Source organism: Trichoplusia ni, chromosome 8 (assembly GCF_003590095.1).
Source record: "Trichoplusia ni isolate ovarian cell line Hi5 chromosome 8, tn1, whole genome shotgun sequence".
NCBI lineage: Eukaryota > Metazoa > Arthropoda > Insecta > Lepidoptera > Noctuidae > Trichoplusia > Trichoplusia ni.
In genome coordinates, this window is record NC_039485.1 from 1,734,103 (window position 1) to 1,756,965 (window position 22,863).

The window sequence follows — 22,863 nt, forward strand, 5'->3', positions numbered from 1 at the left end:
TCTTGGCTCTTCAGGTTTAGTGTTGGCAAATGACTAATGGGAAGTATTAAAATGAATGTATGGGAAAGAAACGGTAGTAGAAGCTTTGCTAGAAACGCAATTGGCGACTGATTTGCAACCTATATGATAGTTGTAAATTAATGGGAAAAAGTATACAAAACTCTCAGTAAAAAGTTATTTTTTCGTGAAAAGGAAGGTTGACAAGATTTGTGCGTTCATATCTGCGTTAAATCAAGTAGTTGATAAATCTATCCACCAACTAGATCTGTTTAATTTAAGCAAAAATTTTAAAAGGCCTTCTCCATAAACTTGTACTTTGAATTCATGAAAAAAATGTCTTGTACACATATTGAAACCATAATAGTGGACATTATTTTATATAGAATGCCATCAATGTACATGCAACTATTTCACTTTTCTCACCCATAAGCAACGCCTGCTGCTTATCATTCTCGGCCCTCAACATAGACTCGTCGTGCTGTAGTATGAGCTGGTCTCTCGCTATGAGTAGCTTCTTCTCTCTCTCACGCGCCGCCGCTTCGCATGACTCCTTCTCACTCGTTAGAGAAGCAATAGTCTGGCTTAGCTTGTGTTCCAGAGCTTGGCGAAGTTGTTCCTGTGAATACGTCGAATAATGAGAAATGAAAATCAATTTAGGGAGTATTTTATTGTTTGGATTATTTGAGTGTCTTGTCTTATTTTTAATTTACTGTATTTTTTCCAAAATTGCCTCGTAGGCGCCTAACTCGGATGTTATTTTAATCATGGCATGCGGCACTCACTAAAATCATGAAAGGAAAAAAAAGACTCCTTAAACCCAGAAAGAAGCACGGTTAAAAATGTTATCGTTAGCAAAGTACTTCGATGAAGGATCCGAAATGGTTACCGTGGTCCCGGTTTACGAAGGGCATAGCAAGCTACATGGGTAGGTTTTAGTCAGTGTAAGTCTGACACTCCCTCCGCTCAACCCAAAGCGGAAAGAGTAATTTGATGTTTACCCCTGCGATAAAAAAAGATCCAAAATGGTAGAAAGAGAAATGTGAGAATATAGTCTGTAGACAGTCGGACCGCTTTTCAACTGTAATCCAGTGCCAATTGCAGTTCAACTGCAAACCCAACGTGCAGTTCCAATTGCAGTCGTTATACAATCGGACTGCGCGTTGCCCTAATGAGTGCTACCTTCTCCTCCTTAAGCTTGGTGATGTTCTCGGTGGTGGTGCGGTTGATGTTGGTGATGATCTGCTGGTACTCGGCCTCCTTCTTGCCGGACGCCTGCTGCATCGAGTTGCGAGTGTCGCGCAACTTGCGCTCGCTGTTCTCCAGGTCTTTGGATAGACGAGTGATTTGTCCTAGACACACGGACACACACAAGTTGATAAATAATATATGATTTGTTCAAAGTATCAGGAAGACTATGCAGGAAGAAACTGCTTGTTTACTACGGATACGGTTGTGTTCTGTTTTTTTTAACACGCTGTTATTTACTTCACTTGTTTGATTTAATTGGGCTTTCGATACAGATTTGAAATGGTACTATCAAACCACGCTAGCCGCGGTTCCATAGTACGATTTCGTCGGGAGTAAGCCTACAGCTGTTTTCATCGAATTAGAGCACTCTGATTTTTCTTACCAGTCAAATGAAGTTCAGAAAGTCAGAGGAAATCATAAATTTATATAAGTTTTCCTATCGATTTATAAGTTGCAATGTAAAGATGAGAAAAAGTTTACCTATTTTACAATTTAAAACCCTATAAGCCAAATTGAAAACCCTCTTCTCTTTAAACTCGGGCAAAACTATACCATATGTCTATAAATTTAAAATAAATTCCTTCCAACCTTTGTAATTCTCCTGCTGCACCAGTGTCTCCTGCAGTTCATGCTCCAGCTTGGCCCGCTTGTTGTCGGTATCTTCAAGCATGTTCGCCGTGTCGAACAACACCGCTTCTAAAGCATCCTTCTCGGACCGAACGCTAGCTAATTGCTCTTGGAGATGGTGCTTGTCTTTCTCTAGAGAATCTATTAGAATCTGGAGATTGAAGTTTTATGTAACAGATTTTTTGATGTTATGTTATAAACAATAAGGTTTAAAATAGCTTAAATAACGTGAGGGAATTAGTGGAAAGTTTGGAGATATTAAGAAACCTTTGAACGTCGTAGAAGTTACATGGTATGCCCATAGTTAATTCTCTACAGCGCAGCTTTAAACAGTCAATATTTGATTAACAAGACGAGGAACATAGAAAGGCGTTGCTAAATTGTATGCATCGCTAGTGCTTTACTCCTAATGGAAATAAAGAATAATGAGCCAATCCTACTAATATTATATAATCGCAAAAGATTGTATGTATGGATGTTTGTTCTTCTTTCACGCAAATAACACTTTAGGGATTTAGACGAAACTGGGTAGACAGATAGTTTATAACCAGTATTACACACATAGAATAGTTTTAATACGATTTTATGTTCCCGTGGGATCATATTTTAATTGAAGCAAGCAACATCTGTTACTGCTCCTCTCTCCTAAGTTATTGCTGAGCCCAACAGGGTCCATAATAGTTCTGCCCCATTATATTTTTAAGACCATCGTGTACATTATGAAACGCAATAAATCATTGAGTATTGAGATAACACAATGTTAATGCTACATACATTAATAGAGGGTGTTCTTTCTTACCTGTTTCTCTTCCCCATCCTTCACGTGATCTTCGAGCGCTCTATTGATCCTGCCAATAGTCTCGTTGGCCTGTTCAAGTCGCTGTTGCAGACGTATTATCTCTTCGTTAAGCGTGTCCTTCTTACGAACCATTGCTGTGAGCTGAGAACTTAGTTCGCCACGTTCCCTAAGTCACAAATAAAAGTGTAAGTATTATTGTCTTTACATAATTTAAAGCATTAAGAATTTTTTTTTCTTAAGGTTCCAAAAAATTTATAGTAGCATAAATTCTGCATCTTTCTGGCCCGTTGCTCTAGTGGATAGTAACCCTGACTGCTATACCTGAGGCCGTCAGTTCGATTCCCACCCAGTACAAATGATGGTGTGATGAGCACGATCGTTTGTACTGCGTCTGGGTGTAATTTATCCATGTTATGTATGGATTCGGAAATATTCAAGAATGTTTATCAGTTGTGTAGTACTCAAAATACAAGCTTTGCTTAGTTTGAGACTACATGCGTTGTGTGAAAGTGTTGGAATCCTTTATTGATAATCATCAGTCATTGCGATATGATGAAATATTTAAGACGTGGCATTTAATCACGGTCGTTCTCAGTAAAGCCTTGAATAGTGTAGCACACAGGAAAATAACACCAAAAAAAGCCATAAAATTTGAATAAGTCTCACCTCATAACCTGCCTCAACTCCAACTCCACCTTATCTCTCTCTCCCTCCAAGAACTTGATCTTCTCGCACAGAGACGCCTTGTCGGCCTCCAGTTCCATTCTCATCTGTTCCGCGGCTAGGAGTTCCTTACGCAAGGAGTTCAGGTCGCCGAGCTGTTCCGACGATTGGCTTGATAGGTTGGACTTTTCGTCTTCCAGCTAAGGAAAGCAGGTTTAGTTAATATTTGTGAATCTATCTAGATATATTATTTAAAATACAGATATAGACTCATATACAGATGACATATAGTGAAAATGCTAAATGACAGGGTATCCTTAACTTTTTTAATTTAGTGTAAATGACCAATACTGTACTAAATTTTTGTAATAAATAAGTAATAATTTGGGTAAGTAATAATAAAATAAATAAGTGAATATGATTTATCAGATTTAACAAGAGTTCCTCATTTCTGATAAGTTAGCCAACGATTCTCTTTTCTTTTTAATTATGCCAATTTGATAAGCATATTTGAACCCAAAGCCCATGGAAATAGAATAGAATTTCGATTGAATTCAAAATCAATATGCACTTACATGCTTAAGATCTTCGTGCAACTTCTTCTTATCTCCCTCGAGGTTCCTCACAGCAGCTTCTAGTTTCTCCACCAGATCTTGAAGATCGCTTCTCTCCATTAGAGTACGTTCTAGCTCTATTTCAAGGTCACCTGGATAGATCAAAGGATAAATTGTGAAATAAATAGGTAGAACTCATGAGCAAACGACAAGAAGTGCAACATGTTTCATAATAAAATCATGTACTTCGATAAATAAACATCGTTAACAGTTGTTATGGGCAGTCAGAAGCTAGAAAGTCTGACAAGCAGTCTAACTTAGGGGTATCGTGTTGCCTAGGAACGATAAAGGAAGGAGGTCAGATAGGCAGTCGCTACTTGTAAAACACTGGTACCTAGCTGCATACGGTTAGACTGGAAGCCGACCCCAACATAGTTAGAAAATTCTAGGCTGATGATCGATTTGCAAAATACGCTTCGATAAATCTAGCTTTTACCAGATCAGATAACAATCTGTTACTAAGAGAGAATGTATAACTCACTTCGATGTTTCTCCATTTGCGACAGGATATTGTCTCCTTCTATCTTCTGTTGGTCGAGCAAGTCCCGCGCTAAAGCAGTCTTGTTGAGCTCCTCTCTAGTTGTTACTAGTTCCGAGCGTAAGCGCGAAGAACGTTCTTCTTCGGCCCTGCAATATCAAGAATAACAAAAGGACTGTTAAAGGAATATATTAAATTGAACTTAATGAATATTGCAATAAGGTTGATTATTGAATAACTGTACAATTAGAAGCCAGAGGAAATTAAGCTAACTATTTCTAGGAGCTAATAGTAAAAGAAAGATTGCGTTTCACACATCTTATAGCAGTATTTCGCAACACTACGGTTTATTGTTTAACCCTTTGACCGCCAAGGACGCTTTAAAGCGTCATTCAATAACTTGATCGAGACGCCAATGACGTCTTAAAGCGTCCATCGCATTTCAACTTTTAATGACGAATAAAACTTAGCTAATGTTAATTTTTTTAATCAGGAACATTTAAAACTCTTCGTATTGACTTCGGCTATTATAATTATGCATTAAAACATTGAGCTATAGTATAATTAGACACGTAATACCAAAAAATAAACTCATCAAAAAATTTACTTATAAAGATACACCCACGGCGCCAACGACGCCTTAAAGCGTCGACTAGTGTTGTGACTACCTCCGAATGGAAAATAAAAAATATAATAGGTAGGTAGTTTCAAAAATGGTGCCAGTCAAGCTTTTTACGTTATATATATATATTTTTTTACACTAACCGTCGAAAGCGAGGCGTGTAAACGGCTCTGTGTATTTTTGGTTCCGCTGAACAGACGTAATAGTGACAACCATATTATTATTACTGTTTCCGCATAAATTTGAAGCTGCGCTTTGAACCGTAATGGAGATAAAGACTGGTAAGTTTACGTTATTTTTCTTTGATTTAAATTGATTTAATAAAAATAAAATATAATCAGCACAGTATGTACCGCCTTTGCTTGAAAAATTATTATTCCTTGTGTCAAAATATTTCATAATTTTGTAATAGGGTAGTGTCCCACCATTCGAATGTCAATACATCAAAAGAGATAATGTTATAAATAAAATTCCTAACCCTAAGACTACTTAAGTACAACCGACATGTGTAACGTATTAATTAAACATGATTTTACGTAAATAATTATATTATTATTTATATCGCCTATTGATTTTACACAGATTTGAATTGATACGAAAAAATTACGTTGTAAATTATGTAGTAATTTGAAACGCAAAAGGCGAGATACGAGATTTTGGTGCGAAATTTGTAAAGTGCCTCTTTGTGTTACATGTTTCCGTGAGTACCATGAAAAAAAAATACTGCACTAAGGCATATAAATATCGACAACTATTAATAAATCTATCATCACATCATAGTCTATTTTACATTTTAATCACAAAATTACCCCTCTCCTTCGCCATTGACGCTTTAAAGCGTCCACTAGTTACGGGAAAATAAGGTAATGAGTTAACTTTTTCTTGTTGCTAATTCAATATTTATAGAGGCATATATACTTAATAATGATAAACCAAATGTTTATTAGTTCATCACAAGTAAAACTTCAGTTGAATAAGCATTATTTTATTTGTAAGACCATGCATAAGCAAAATGTATCGATATTTTGTCGGTTTACGTTTCCCATCACTATTTTTTTGTAGGTATAATACAACGAATTTATTGCTTGGCGTAGGGAGCACAGTTTTTTATTATTAGCGTGGCGGTCAAAGGGTTAAATAACTCAAGCTGCAGACACTGTATATTGATGTAAATCATCATCATCCACAGATTTTCTCGTGCCAATTTCTAGGGTCCTATGCCTGCTTCGGTGTAAATAAAACTTTAATTCGATATACCTAAGGTTGAAAATCGAGTAACTGTAGTATTACCTCAACACTGACTCCCTGTTGGCCGCCTCGCGGTGCAGATGGTCCACTTCAGCATTCAAGTTTCGTTTCTCACTCTCAAGTGACTCTATAACCTTCTCCAGTCTACAGTTCACCTTCTGAAGTTTCTCGTAGTCTGATGTTAGAGATTCCACCTGTAGTTGAGAAGATTGTTATAAATAACTATGACGTTATGAAGGCAACGCAAACATCGAACTATGTAGGAAGGATGTAAGGATAGCCAAGTAATATAGGTCATTGACTAGTCAAACCCAACGTACGCGACGTGTCGCTGGTTCAAGCCCCGTGTATAACAAGTGTTTGTGTGATTCACACATGCTTGTCCTCAGTCCTGGCGTCTTTGTACATGTGACTTGAATGTTTGTTAAACCCGCCGCGACAAGTGAAGATTAAATTCCTCAATTCGGGAGTCATTAAAAACGAACAAATATCTCAGTCGAATCACTGATCTCTCAAAGTTATACGATTTTTTTCATTCATTGATTTATCACAGTAGATTTTACTCGATAAAAAGCTGTTATTAAAATTACTAGTCACTCAAAGACTGTTTTTCAATAATCGTTTTATCCCATTAGAATATAGTTGATATATAGAAACATTATTCTAACTGAACTAACAACTAACCATAGCATTTATTTCGACCCTGTTCCTCTCGAGATTGTTCTTATCGATCCGGAGTGACTCCAAAGTCTTCTGCATGGACTCTTTCTCTTGCAAGAGCTGGTGAAGATCTGCGTTGGCTTGATCTAGTTTACCTGTAAAGCAGTTTGATGGTTAAGTTGTGATAATTCTCAGTTTTACCTAAACATTGCTCTTGTAATTACTATCTTAATGTAAAGTCTTAAGGTCTGTATTTCATTGGTTGGAGTTGGTTTACAGTTACAGTTTTCTGCGTTACAATATTGCTAAAAGGAACAAAAAGTTATACTATCATACAGTAAAATAGTTTTATTTGTGTTTTTTTCTGTAAATTTACTTGATATATTTTAATGAAGTTTGTTTAACGGCAATGGGCTTACCTTGTAGATCTTGGACCTTACTCTCTAGAGATGCAACAGTGAGATCTGCTGTTTCGGCGTGTTTTCTACAAGTACTTAACTGCTCGCGTGTATTCTGCAATTTGACCTGATGGCAAAGATATATTTGAATTTAAATTAATGGACTGTGTATACCGGGGTCTATGATAATACTATGAAAATTGAAAAAATTGTTACGGTTTTTTACTCAATTATTAGTAAATAAGTTTCTAATAGTTTGGTTACTTACTTGCAACTCATGTATTTGTATCTGATACTTATGCAACGCTGCTTGTACCGCTGATATAGTGCTCTCTGCAAATGCTGTTGCATTAGCTGACGAAGACACGCGTTTTGGCGACCTGTACCAATTTAAGCGTATCTATGTATACAGTTTTACTAAGTTCCATAAGTGGATCAAAATACGAATAATAATACGAGCTTACACATGTCCCACTAATGGGTAATGACATAAAAAGATTACAACATTATTTATTTATTATTTTGTTCCACGTCTTATACGTCACACAATCCAGATTATTACATTTTCCATTAACAAGTGACTGTAATAATAATAATAAATGTTTTATTCCTATGAATATGATTCATAAATAAATAGTACCATGCCAATAAAATAATGCTCATTAAAAATCTTATAGTAAATTTAATACATATTACAATGAAATGAAAATAAAAAGACCGCAGCCAAGATTTAACTTGCATTATAAGTGTCGTGTCTTCCTCGAAACAATGAACCTATGAATTAATTTGGTGACAATGTCTATAACATATAATATCCCATTGATTACCTATCATGCAGATGTATATGCGAGGCGTGTGCGGGCGGCGCGTCCGCGTCGGAGTCGTGTATGAGCGCGCGCGCGACCTCCTCCAGCGCCGCGCGCATCACGCCCGCCTCGCCGCACGCAGACTCCGCGCACTCACAGCGCTCCTCCTATACACATACATAATTGGTATAAAGTGGGGTTATTGTGATAATAAAGTGGACACACTTGGAGTGTTATGCCGAGAAGAAGACAACACGAATCACAGACTCAGGTTACAAGAAAATAAAAGAAAAAGGAATAAATTTACATTTATGGTTGCACCATTTACACTGACCAAAAATTTGGTAAAAACGAAAACATCAATTTTATGTTTTTTTATTTTAAATAAAAATACTGATCCAAACTTAATGATTAGACCAAATCACAGCTATTTCTCGTTAAATGAAAAAAAAAACAACGAAAATTGGTTCATAAAACCTATGTTCAGAAGTTACAAAAAATACACGCACAAATTGAGAAGCGTCTAGTTTTTGTAGTCGGTTGATAAAATAACTTATCTTTAAACCAACCAATACAGGCTTTCCAAAATCGAGTATAATTCTCGTAAAGTACAAACTCACCAATCCCTGCAGTTCACCGAGCAGCCGTTGTATCCGCGCATCACGTTCGCGTAGTTCAGCCTGCGCTGTATCACGCTGCGCCGTCATATCGCGCAGGTCTACACGCATGCTCTCAACACTGTAGGCGGGGCCTGACCCGGCCTGACCGGATTGCAGGCCACCTTGAAGACCGCCCGGCTGTTGACCTTGGAACGACTGGTGAGAACCGCTGTGGGAGAGCTGGTGGGAACCACTGTGCGACATCTGGTGGCCTGGCTGGTGAGATAGAGCCTGGTACTCGGGCTGTTGGGAAAGCGAACGAGGTTTGTGACCATCATTATTATTTTGAGGCAGTCTTGTTGGGGATTAATATTGCATGTTTTTAATTTCTATTCTGTTAAACGTAAGCCTCCGGCAAAGTGCACCAACTATCTAGGCAACTCACAAATGCTGCGGCTTTCTTCAACAGATAGGTGAAAGAATGATACTAGATACATATATGATTCAAAATTTCTTAGTTCCGTTTTCATTTTTTGTCGGAAATAAACAATCAGCATTAACAACTGCTGACCTTAATGCTCTGAGCAGCAAAGGCGTTAATAGAATAACCACTGAGCATGCCAATAAGCTCCCTGCCGTTGGACTCGAACTCGTTCTTGACGCGGTAGAGGTCGCGCTCGGTGTTGGTCTGCAGTTCCGCGAAGTGCCGCTTCACGCCGACCACTTCGCGCCACAGACTGAGCAACCGATGGTGTTCACTTGAGTAGTAATCGTTGAATGCCTGTGTATGAAAAAAGTGCTTGAATTTCGCAAGTTAAAAAAAAGAAGTGTGTACCTACATAAGATAGATGATAATCAAATTAATTTTGATTAATGGCCATTAGGCAAGCAGATAATTATAAATAAAACTGCTGCTATGTACCTCTCAAAAAAGAAAACATAAAGCTAAAAAGTGAAGCCATGTATATTTTTTAATAATGTAATTTAGCTTTCACAATGGCACATAATTTTTTTTATCCAAAAAATATCCAAAATAAACAATTTTCTGTTTTTCTTTCAATTATAACACAATACTGGTCCTTTATTTACCTGTTCCTCATCCTTCCACTCATCCTCTTTGATCGCCATCTCATCCCGTAGAGCCTCCCAGTCATTGGTCAGCTTCTGCAGGTCCGAGGTGAGGGCTTCATTCAACTGATGCGACTCCTCCAACTGGTCACGCAGCAAGTTGTTCTGCTGTACTAACTTGTCACACCTTGGGATAAGACAATTGTTAAATATTTTTTTATGTCTAGATTTTCAAAACTAAAAAGCAGTTTTTGGTGTGCGTTATTTATTACAGATGAGAAATATGAAGGTATTTACAGGCATTTCATTATTCAGATGCCATTTTATCAAATCTGAACATGAATTTAGGTTGCTTATTTAAGTGATTTTGTACAACATTACCCACTTTCTATGAGTATTATAAATGCGAAAGTTTAAGCATGGATGTTTGTTCATCTTTCTTTCAGAAGACCCACTGAATGATTTAGACAAAATTTGGTACGCAGATAGTTTATAACCAACATTGACACATAGGATAGTTTTTATCCCGATTTTATGATCCCGTTAGATCATTTTCGGCCTGAAGGCCCATGGGCAACAATAGTAATTAATATTTTTGATATAATTAAACCTACTGTATATTGGAATGGCATACATTTCTTCATTATTAAGGAAATAGAATAAAACCACAGTGTAATAAAACTATGCTAGAAATAGTTTCGTTCATTTAACTTACGCGTAAAGCTAAAGAACATGATTATACTGACAAGTTAAATTTGATTCTATTTCCTGCACCTTTTAAATATCTTTACCACTTACTTGCGTTTCTCCTCATCGAGACGACGGAGCGCGGTCTCCAGGTCGTTGATCCTGGCGTCGGCGGCGGCGACGGCGGCGGAGGCGCACGTCGTCGCGGAAGGCGGCGGAGGCAGCGCTATGCTGCTGCTCTTCACCACCGGCGCGCGGAACGACGACGGCTCGCTGCGGGGAGTCGTCTCCAACATGTGCGTCTCTAACTCCGAGCATCGCTGCTTGTATTGCAGCACCTGACCACATTATTGATTATTTTTTATCCTTCGATTCAAATGTTCTATCACTCCGATATAGTCAACGAATAACGATCTTTGAGTGTCTTAACAAAAACAAATCACTGTCGCTGTAATTCTAATTTATGATTTGTGTACTATCGTATTTCTTTTGGTTATTGAAAAAACTATCGATCGAAGGCTGTTTGTGTGTATAAATATTGCCAGCTGACAGCTGCCATTATCATTTTGACGTTCTTGTCTAGTGATTTTTATCAAAACGTTTAGAAATTCCTCACATATAAAACAAAGTGTAGAAAAACTGAAAATAGTTAAGCACTTTATGCCGAAGTACCGAATATTATTATATAATAATATTCCTAATATTATTTTAAAAAATTATTGATCTTAAAAATCTTGCAATGGTAAACCAATGGCATCTCATAGAATATTTATAGATAGGCACATTAACGAGTCTCAAAGACATAAATTGATAAACTTTTCCAACAAAAAGGTTATTATTACCTTGGCTTGCAACCTGGACACCAAGGCGGCTTGTCCCTGCTGCGCTCGTCTATAAGCATCCAGCCTGCGCTTATGGTCGGCGGCTTCGCCGGCTAGACGAGCGCGGAGCTCATCGTTCTGCCGCCGCAAGTCGCCGCCGACGCTGCCCACCGGAGAGTCCATCTCCGGAGGACTGTCCAGGGACTTCTATGTAGTGGAATATAAATTGTAATTAAGGTAAATTCTAAAAATTTACATGCAACAAACAGAAAAATAATTAGCAAGAGTGTTATATGAGTATTGTGTCCAGGAAAATTCATTTGGATTTGCCTTACCTCCTTTTTCAAGCGTTGATGTGGTAGCGTGCTTGGACGCCTGCCGATTGGAGCGCGAGCACTCCGCGGCGTTGTCAAACCTTCCCTGCTCGGCAACTGAGAAACAAAATTATTCTTACTACAGTATTGTTGTAAATGTCATGTAAATTACTTATTCTTGATTAAAAAATAATGTAAAATAAAATAATTTATCACGATATTTACTAACAACGATTCACGCAATCAGAAAGGACTTATTAATGAAAATGAAATCCCACTTAAAATAATAATTAATTACATGTTAATAAACATTAGGTAAACGACCTGAAAAGTAACTTTCTTCTTAACCTTCTTTTGTTTCATTTCTAAATAAAAATGACGAGCAGACTTAAATTCAAAAGACATTTTGCACGAAAGCTTAACTCATTCACTTATCTGAGATTTTCACAAAATAAAACGTCCACGAAAACCCGAGGAAATAGAAAGGAGGCCGCAATAAAAAGTAAAAAGACATTCTGAGGTGTGGCAACAATGAAAATGCGGTTTGTACTGCAGAAATAAGTCGGTCGAGCTTTCCGTAGGGCGGCAAGAAACGCTGGCTATCGGGCTAGGCATCTAATTATCACCGCCCACAATGCAGTTACTCACCAAGACCCCTTGCCGAGGTGAATAAACCTGTCCGTTGCCCCCTCAGCTTTTAACACTAAATAAATTACGTACTGAGTTTACACAATATGTTACATCAACCCTAATGACTCATCAGGTGAAAATATAACATTAACTTATTTTATTCTTTGAGCGGTCTTTGAAAAGTACGCTAAGTAGGAATTATGTCCTGAAATGTCTACTCCTTATTCCACAAATGGACAGCTTGTATTTTATTAAACTGGAAGATCATTCCTACAGAGTCTTTTGGTACATATTATATGACACTAAGTTGGGTTCTTATGAAAGCTCTGCTACATGTAAAAAGTATTTTTACGACCAGTTTTACGCTTCCTATAGAGTCAAAGCGACCCACAAAAATTGAAATGTTTTGTCAATAAAAAGGACGATATTTTTTCAGTAAAGTTTACATGCAGAAAATAACATTGTCTCACAATAAAATTAGATTCGGTGGCATGTGGCACCAAAGTAGGTCAGGTAATAGGTCAATTACCTTACTGCTATCATATGCCATTCACAACGAGTAAAGTTAACCTTGTAGAACAAGGCACGTAAACAAACCTTTGATAAACGAAAACAGCTACCTATTGTAGAAAATAAAACATTAAAACCTTACCTACTCGCTATGTGTAGTGCTGGCCATGTGTTACGGAGTTGCGATCAAAATTTTATGAAAAATTGATAATACGCACCCGTATCCTAGCAACGCAATCAGGGCGTAGTTATGCTACATCAGATAACATAATGAGTAATTACACTATGCCTTGACACTTTTAATCCACATTTTTAGTAACAAAAATTAGTAGAAAAGTTATTAATTTCGAAATAGGAACTAATTATTGATTTTGACTAGCATGTTGATTAACGCGACCAACATTTTCGTAAACTATGTTCCCGCCACTTTAGCGCCTGAAGAAAAATTTACCTCAACCAGTATTAATTGCACAAAAGAGTTTGTATACCTAAACCATTTTTCTAGTTTTAAATTCTCCAGTGTCCTGTTGTTTCACACGTGTGTACTGCCAAAGGTAATAGGGTGGACTGTTTAAAATTTTTTGAATTATATTATTCGAGGGGTGAGCGATTCGCTTGACTGATCAGCGCCCCCATTGGCTCAGGTGTAGCACTTCAATGTTATGATAATGATAACACTGTTTTTTTAGGGGTCTGCACTTTAAAAACCATGTTTGAACACTCATTACACCAAATTTATTGTAGGTATGTCGAGAATTGAAATATGAAGTTACTTATTTCTACGTGGGCCATGATCAAAGCTATAAATATAAATATTTCTATACGAATAGCTTGAGATACCTGATCAGTATACTAAGTAATGAAAATTGAACTTAAGATAACGGTGTTTGCGGAACTCTCCACTTTTTGGAGGACTTACGGCTGACCTTATTTAAACTTTAATTGATATCGATTGTGAACCGGTACGACCCACCAATCCGATTTATTCAAGGAAGTGACTGAGGGCGACAGTATTATTGATGAAAAGTAAAACTAATATTTATGCGTCGTTATAAACCTGTTTATCGAATCAATCTTAATGTTTTTATATCGAATAAGTTTATTTTATATAAACTCCAACATACGTTCTTGAGTAAATCTGACTAATTGTACACAGTCCCTTTCAGAATACTGGTTTTAATCAATCAATTTTCGTTAGTACCTACTGATCATTTCAGTACACTTATTATATTTATTACTGGTCATTAGTGTGTCACTCCAGGGTAAAGCTTTCCTCTCATTTAATCCGGTGTATGGCCAACACTGGCCAGTTTTGGGACAAGAAATTGAGCTCGTCCCGCCTCCTTTCTTGGCCAGTGTCTTCTATACACCTAAGTTAAATAAAGTTACACGTGTGCCTTAGTTTCAATTCGATTTATAAATAAAAGCTACTCAGTAATAACACTATTAAGATAAAGGTTTATCTATCACTAGGTGAGTAAGTACTGGCCACCTGTAATCGGTATTGGCTAAAAGAGAGAAAAAAATAGCTTCGATAAGTGTACTATCACCTCGTTAATCATTTAATGATTAACTGAGATTAGGCGATATCAACTGAATTAGAAAGGTTTCTAACCCTAAGATAAAAGCTGACCACTCTTCCAAATAACAAACCGCAGAGAATTCTAAAAACGTCGCTTCTTTGTAAATGAACTACTTAATTCATGAACATAACTAAAATATAAAAAAACGGTCTTTAAGTGGCCTATCTTGTCCTTAAAGCATTCAGCTGATCAATGTTTGTGCGGAATAAAATGAAATTTATTTCAGGCATTGACATTTTCTGACTGGCCTGTTGGTCTAGTGGTTAGTGACCCTGACTGCTATACCGGAGGTCGTGGGTTCGATTCCCACCCAGGACAAATGAATGTGTGATGAGCACGATCATTTGTTCTGTGTCTGGGTGTAATTTATCTATATTATGTATGTATTTAGAAATATATAAGTATGTTTATCAGTTGTCTAGTACTCATAATACAAGCTCTGCTTAGTTTGAGACTAGACGGCGTTGTGTGAAAGTTGTGGAATATTTATAAATTTATTTTGGCTGAATTTTTTGTAACACCCAGCCGCACATCTATATACTAATATATAAACCTGAAGTTCTAAATGCAAATATAACTTAGTACCTAGTCAACATTTTAAAACCGTTTTACAATTCTGGAAAGTGGAATACGAGTGTAATACTTTATACATATCAGAAATACGTATGTTACAAAAAAATTGAAATTTATGGCCTTTTGACCTGGATTTGCTATAACCGTACTGGTCACTTGCGGCTCTTGGGAGAGACGAGTGGAAGATGAGTTTGGAGGCCCATACACAGCTGTTGGACATTCTAGCAACATGTTAGAAATAACAAAATGTATGTACGTGTTGGAATTTCTATATAATTAGGTATTCAGTAGAGGGGATTATAGATGTCTACATTAAATCTTCTATATAAGCTGGTTCTAAGTCTCTATATAATTACTACGCCGCTATAAATTCTACAATCGTGCAATGTACTTTGTTGACGAAAGGGATTTATTTCGTTATTAATTATTGCGATTTTCCATATTCAAAGTACAAATAACATTATCTTTTTAATAATAGTGGTAATAAAGTCGTGTTCAGACTTATCAGAAATATGGAATTATTTTCTTTTTTTCTTCAATCATTTATTGCCATTCCATTTTTGGTTATCTATATTTTTGATGCAGACATTTTTTTCTAAAGACCTTTTTGGATATCATGAGCAGTGTGCATTTAATTGTCAATTATTTATATTGTGTGTATTATTTATTGAGTTCTTATTGATAACTACATAATTCCGTTCAAATAATAATGAGCTAAGAACTTTCCAGATCCTTCCATGCCTTCGAGAAGAAGTTTATACCTCACACAATATGCACTAGCCCTAAGTGCGTACAGCGTACGTGCGTCACGGCTCTGCGTGCGTCTCGCGGGGTTCGACGACCGATACGGCAATCCGCGATAAACTACATTGTCATAATTTGCTAAGATAGCAACCAAATTAAAGAATTTTGTTTTTCCTAAAACCGTTATGTAATTACAGTTATTTTTGTCGATGGCCAAATATTTGGTGCGTATTCTTCACCGCCATTTTAATGTTAATATTTGAGTGGTTGAATTTTATGTGTGCAAGTTTGATTACTAAAACCATTTCATACATTGAGCAATCACGATTACTGATATTGTTATCAAGTAAAAGTACCTAATCTTTACCTACATTACAAATCTAAAAGGTGCATGTAGATTGTAGAGCAAGTTCGATAGTGCGATATTTATTTTTCACTTAAAATTTTTACTTTCAAGAGGTAATGGTCTCTGACTGAAAACTAAACCTGTCCTTAATTAATTTTAGGAAGCCTGTGCCAAAAAAAGTTTTTCAATGCTTCACGAACTATTAAAAAGTAATTTGTTTGTGGCTTTGAGATGGAAGTTAATTAGTGTAGTCGAGCCAATTGCGGTTGTCTTTCAAAGTTTCTGTTACACCGTCAGTTGTTTTTTATTACCTATAGTTTCAAATTGAGAACACTATGTGGCTACTGAGATATGTTTTTAATTCAGCCCTAGTGATAATAATTATTTTCGTCATCAAGGGAGTCAAGGGCTATCGAAGAGAAAAGATTTACGGTTGACTAATAAAATCTTTATATTGTTTTTGCATTGCTTTCAATAAACATATTCGGATAAGATAATGCAGTTGCTTCTGTTTATGGTATTCAATTACATTTTTATATTCTATATACTAAATTGAAACTATTTATTTTGGATAGATTTTTATTTTCACAGTGGAATAAATTTCCCTCTAACTAGTCAACAGCGGAATCCCGGTAGGTCGAGGATGAGATAGGCAGATGATATAGAAGAAGTTAGAAGTATGATGGATGCGTAGGGTAAAAAACAGAAGAGAGTTATGCAAACAAAGGGAGGCCTTTACCCATCATGGTGACGATGAGAATTATAGGTAATCAAACAGCTCTGGGGACTTTCAACCACCTCTGAAAATTATATAATTGAAATTGCGGAAACGGGACAGCGCTCTACATGACGAAGAACCACATCTATCTACCATAACTACAAGAGGTTACGGTTTACTTTGAGATAATAATGGAGGCGATATGATCTAACTAGCCTCATTTACAAGGGTCAATTTGTAGCTCTATGTAGGAGTTCCCAAAAATACATGACATAGAACGGTGGATGCACAACTGCATGAGTCTTAGATTGTGAGGTCGTGGTAGAATCATTTTAAACCAAAATTATTAATATGTAAGTGAAAACGGACATTCTAAGCCCTTTTATCTAGCAGTGGATTTGATATTTATTAATATAGTCTGACGTAACGTACCGAATATTCTAGATAAAGTGAAAACTGCCCCCAGTGACTATTATCGGCGAAATGAGGAGATTACACTGATCCGTGTTTATTAAATGTCTACTGGCAGAGCTTAACACTTGTTTTTAAAAGAGATATTTTTCTGATAGTTCCGATGAAGCATACAGTTTTTTTTTCTATTATAACATTGCTTACTAATTATATTCTGAACCATCTGTGGGAGCTTACTAAAACCTTTTTTCTTAGTAGGGTTGGGGAATTTTCATGGACACCCAGTTCCTCGAGGGGAGAAAACAGTAGTTTTAGACTTATACTGACTAACAAGAACCACCCACTGCTTGGGAGTTTGTTGCACCGTTTCTTCTCTCACAGCAAAAGCACTTAGGAAGCGGTGATGGGTGGGCGAAACTGGGTGCTGTCCAATGTAATCTGACCTTCAAAAAGTGCTACTTAGTAGCCTAATTTGAATAAATCACCACCAACCCACCAACTCACTCCGCGTTGAGCGGTGCGTGGCAATCGCCTATTTAACTGAAGGGAATATAAGATGCAAATGCAAATGTGGAAGTAAGATGATGCTATCTTTTATCAAGGACTAGCTGTTTCCCGCGGTTTCACCCGCGTAGTATTTTTTTTTGCCGCAATTTGCCATATTTTCTCACCGTTCAAACCTTCCCTGAACAGGTACGAATATTTCAAGACTAAAATTAGCCAAATCGGTTCAGCCATTCTCGAGTTTTAGCGAGACTAACGAACAGCAATTCATTTTTATATATAAGAAGATTGACGGTAATCCTCTAATCGTTTGCCATTTCATAAAACATCGAGTATGGACGAATAAACACATCCGCCAAAGACAGTAGGTGTAAACCACTCCCAATGGAACGTTATCGCCAATAACAAACTAATTAATTAACTTAATCGTGTTTTAATTAAAATTATCTACACAGGTTACATTACATAATAAGTCCCAGATTGCCATTACAACCTTTTAGTAGTCTAATTAATTTATCTATTTATTGACTTTCAGAATCTGTTAATGTCATCGAAACTTTCTTTATAATTCGTGTTTTAAAGTGAGAGATAGTATTGTTTTATTAATTTTTAATTCTCGTAGGGGCACAAGTATAGTAGCACTGACCATTATTTCGATGATTTCTTTAGGGTGCAAAGCAGACAGGTCATTCTTCTAAAAGGAATCCTTGGGAACCTTGTCACTGCTGAATAAAAAAAAGTTTCCGATTGAAGTGGAAAGTTAACATTCAAATGCATCTTCAATAAGTACGAGTATATACAGGCTAGTTATTAAAACAGTTGCTATCATTATCATAATAATCTAGGCAGAGAATTTAAAAGAATATGACGCAAGTCGTACGAGGCCCAGCGGCGCAGAGCAATCATTCGGACGTTGACTCAGTTAATCTTATCACACCCCTTTGTTATTGATTTCTAACTCTAAATATTACTTAGAGTAACTGTTTGTTGTAACCGCGAAATAACTGGAATAGTTCCTTCTTCATCTATTGGGAATGGAAGCTTGGAGATTCGATGATGGGAAATTATTAGAGGGATGAGGATTCTGGGATGGGGCACAGCTCTAAGAAAAATCTAGCAATTGCTTCTTCGATACATAACTGCAATGCAACGATGAAAGAAATTCCAACGAACCGATAGATGCCTTCATGAAAATACAATTAAAAGAAGGTGTTTGTTACTTATGCAATTATTTCAGAAACCTTTAAAGTCCTGTGTCTAAGCATGAATAATACCTACTTATATCTAGGATACAATGCTGTCCTTGAAAACTTGAGTAGACCGCGAACAGTAGCAAGAACAATAAAATCTCATAAACCTATAAAATGGAGTAGCGAAACTGTGGTTTGCTCAGTCTGGGAACGATTCAGTATTCTGTTTATTTGTATCTGGTCCGTGCGTGTCTGACGGGTAGCTAACTGGGTCACAATAAACGTTTACTACCAAAATGATAATCTTGGTAAATAATCAAACGGCGACGGGACCAGACGACCTGATACGAACGCGTATAGCATCGATATTTGAACGCGTGCTCTGCCAAATCGCAACGATTTCCTAAATTTATGGAATAACTCAAATTTTGACGAGACGACCATTAATTTCGATTCAAAATCAGAACATTACGACCCACTTGTTCAAACCACATGCCGATGCAGAAATGTAGATTCTCGTTTCGTTGAAAATAAAACACGATTTGTTTTAACTATTAGAAGAATAATAAACTCACGTCACTGATAAGACTATGATTCAGATTATAAAAGTGGTAAAAAGAAGTTAAAAGTTAAAGAAAATACACGATCATACGACATCATGTCAATATTGCCTTAAATATCAATTCAGCCTCAACTGACTTAGATGACACTGATCGTGATCTACATAAACATACATATTTCGATTTAAGAAACAAGGAAAGCATAATTTTACATAATTTTCATTTGTGAATTGATAAAATGATGTGTTTTTAGTAAAAAAAATATACACAAAGAACATTTCTAAATTCTAAAAAACTTTCAACTTTTATTTTGCTAATTAAAAGCCGACCTTCGCCTTTAATAACGTCTTTATAATTTCGCATATTTACGGCCGTGCTGCAAAATCCGCAGTTTTTTTTTTTCATTCGATATTCGCCCGTCGCTCCCCTATTTTTCGCGTGGCTAAAACTTTTGCTCATTAGTGTCAAACTTTTCGATAACGAACAGCTAACCGGTTATTAACAATATCTACTGTTATTGTACAACTGGCGAAGTCTAAGGGCTAACGCACACTTTGAATTTTAAGGAAAATGCTCGGTACGTTTTTACAAGATTTCTGATTTCTTCCTTCCTTTCTACGTGTGGACAACGCATGTGTCAACACGTAGGAATTCTAATAAATCATGGAAACCCACCTCGGAGGAGGAGGTAGCGGATAGTGTATTTTACTGACCTAAACAGGTGTGCTACGTCATCCGAGTTTTAATTTGAGCAATGCGTTGCTCCATGCACCTAGCCTAATCAACTGGTCGTTCTGCTCGTTTACGTACGTGCATTTTCAGACAGGTTTTCAATTTGCCCAGGTGCCATCCTCTGTCCCTTTTTCTACCATTGCATAATCATATTCCACCTCCACTGACAAACATTGTTATTATTTAATTGACTTGCCTTCTTCAGTCATTAAGTAGTTAGTGCTCAACTTTAAACGTTCCCTTCGGTGTTCAAGTCGTGAATGAAACTATAGATTAAATTAATTGCCAATTGACTCGATATAACTGGCTGGTTGAACTTTAGCCTAAGTTGTTATTATACTTAGAATGACTCTAGGACTATGGAACGGTGTTTGAGAACTAGATTGTGTTTGTAGTACTTGTCGAACCTGAATTTGAATTAAGAGTATTAGACTCCCTTGAGAATGACTTTATTTTCAATATAATATAGTTGTTTTAAGTTATCAAAAGGAAAGAGTACAACCTTATCTTTGGTACTTATGTAGGTAGTTACTGATTAATTACTGACGTATTGCAAAAGGATCGCTGCAGGTAAATTTAAACTTAAATTACCTGCTTACACAAATAACAGTTTCAAAGTTTACGAGGATCGTAAACCTGAAATTTTCCCAGTTCAACGTTTTGTTCAGTAATTTCAAGGATATTACGAAGACAATTGTGAACTGGCGTAACCGTGAAGTCGAGTCCAAACTGCTGTTTTGAACATTAGCATAACTTAAGCGAATACTATCGTGTAAGAAACATTCCTCAGGTTTCGACAAGACCCGTGTCAGCCTACCTGCTTCACATAAAATCGTCATGAATAGAAATCGTTCATTAAATTCGTATATCCGCGGTTCGTGACGGTCTCGCATGTCGCATCCCGACTCGCGAACTTCCCGCTCATAAATATCGTTTTATGTCACGTGTCAAAGCCGCCATCTTGGTTAACCGGTAAAATATACAAATATAACGCTGCTGTTAGTACACGTCGATTTCGAAATGGGAATGCGTTACGCCCTTGACATAGAGTCCATTTTTTGGAGGGGCCTATTTTTATGTCGCTACATTTTTGGGTGCTGTTTATAAAAATGGGAGTGCTCGTCTTCCTATCGATTGTGCCAACTGGTGCTTACCGCCGATCTCGATTCGTTGGCAATAGGTGGGCAATCGAGTAGTTACTCGATTTGTAGCATCTAGTAATGTAACAAGAGGTGTAACTTCAATCAAACAGTTGAGTTTTGTTTCGCCAGCTTGAACAGGCAAGGGGTAATATTTTTGCAATTTTCCAGGTAATTACGGTCGTCATTTGCGAGTTGTGAATGCCTGTTTTGTCTAGAAACAGTTGTTAGTTAGACGGTTAGTTGTCAGGTGGAATAGACAAATAAATTCCTGTAGCTTGGGAACGTACTTTTGTGGGTTTTGCGTTGTTTGATCAGTGTTTAAGTTTCACTGTGTTTTGCGGTATGATATGAAAATTGGAGGTATTCTTAGACCTGGAAATGTAAACGTAAAATAATATATCCTGGATAAGTTGATCTGAGTGACATAAGAACTCATAAACAAAGCTTTTGTTTGGTATTTCGGAGATTTTCGTAGATTAGGATTATAGTCGGGAATATTTTTACAAGACATATTTTTTATTTTTTATTTCTGACATTCATATTCTTTCCACGGGGGTTAAGAATTGAAAAGGCGAACAATAAAGAAAAATCATTTTCCAACCTAACTCCCAAAGTTATCTTAATCAAAAAAGTTTTTTTTTCGTAACTTACAAGCTATGACCGAATCAAAATTATCTTGTGCCAATTTCCTCAAATTACCAAAAAGCTATTTCTTTACAAAGCTTATGTAAATTTATTTGCGTTTTCTACTTTTGTGCCGAAATTTGATTTTCCTTTGCACGCACGTAATTCTTGCAGTCGTACAACTTAGCAACGATACTAAAAATTGTTTCTCTTTTATGAACGAACTTAGATTGGGTACTTTAAATATAAATGTACCTATAAAGGAAGTTCGTAAACTTTCTAGATATTGTGACTGTATTTTCTTGTTATCGTAATAAGATTAAGTACTTGCCTTGCCTTTTGAGGAAGCTTATATTTGTAAGTGATTGTAGGATCAAAACAAACAGATATCATAGAGTTCCAGAAAGTTCTAAGACGAATGAAGATACAAAGGCAAAACTTTTAGGCACCTGCAGGGCCTGTGTCTACCTTGCCCTGGGGAGGTCTTTACCTCCCTTAGATTTTTCCACTCTGTCCGGTCTATTCCTTTTTTTATCAATTTTTTTGGATAACTAAATTAATAGAATAAAAAAATTACAGATTTGAGAAGTGCATTCGCCTTTTACTAATATACGTATAAGTGCAAGTTCTAAATAGTAAATTTATAAGTGCATTTAAAACATTCAAAAATTAGTATTCCGACATGTGTAAGTATGTAGAAATAACTACACATAAGCAGAAGAGTTCCAAATACAAAACTTAGATACACATACATTTTTTTTTTGCTTTCTCCCATTTTATGGTTGCCGAACAAGCAACAAGCAATTTATGGCATATAACGATAATTTATTTATTGCATGCCAGTGTCATTAATTCAACTAAATTTATGGCGTACCACTTGGTTTCGTGTGCCCCATAAACAGGATACCAGGATAATGTCTCGCTGTCATTGCAAAATTAATGTA

General features: G+C 36.6%; 1 protein-coding gene across 3 annotated transcripts in view; it reads right to left on the minus strand.

The window, feature by feature from the left end:
- LOC113497011 (rootletin) overlaps positions 1-22,863 on the minus strand; it is a 59,226-nt gene that overhangs the window by 27,318 nt on the left and 9,045 nt on the right. The window contains exons 1-19 of one of the 3 annotated variants that reach the window (XM_026876443.1): positions 12,935-12,949; positions 11,674-11,769; positions 11,360-11,545; positions 10,629-10,855; positions 9,852-10,017; positions 9,334-9,543; positions 8,784-9,065; positions 8,185-8,330; positions 7,626-7,737; positions 7,379-7,484; positions 6,984-7,114; positions 6,342-6,493; positions 4,433-4,578; positions 3,913-4,043; positions 3,341-3,537; positions 2,675-2,840; positions 1,837-2,026; positions 1,180-1,349; positions 424-616 (exon numbers count right to left, since the gene is read on the minus strand). In XM_026876443.1, the coding sequence (XP_026732244.1) occupies positions 424-616; positions 1,180-1,349; positions 1,837-2,026; positions 2,675-2,840; positions 3,341-3,537; positions 3,913-4,043; positions 4,433-4,578; positions 6,342-6,493; positions 6,984-7,114; positions 7,379-7,484; positions 7,626-7,737; positions 8,185-8,330; positions 8,784-9,065; positions 9,334-9,543; positions 9,852-10,017; positions 10,629-10,855; positions 11,360-11,521 (2,887 nt within the window). In that variant the 5' untranslated portion in view covers positions 11,522-11,545; positions 11,674-11,769; positions 12,935-12,949. Of the gene's footprint in view, positions 1-423; positions 617-1,179; positions 1,350-1,836; positions 2,027-2,674; positions 2,841-3,340; positions 3,538-3,912; positions 4,044-4,432; positions 4,579-6,341; positions 6,494-6,983; positions 7,115-7,378; positions 7,485-7,625; positions 7,738-8,184; positions 8,331-8,783; positions 9,066-9,333; positions 9,544-9,851; positions 10,018-10,628; positions 10,856-11,359; positions 11,546-11,673; positions 11,770-12,300; positions 12,689-12,934; positions 12,950-22,863 lie in introns of those variants that run through there. The other 2 variants (XM_026876444.1, XM_026876442.1) reach the window with 2 other exon arrangements.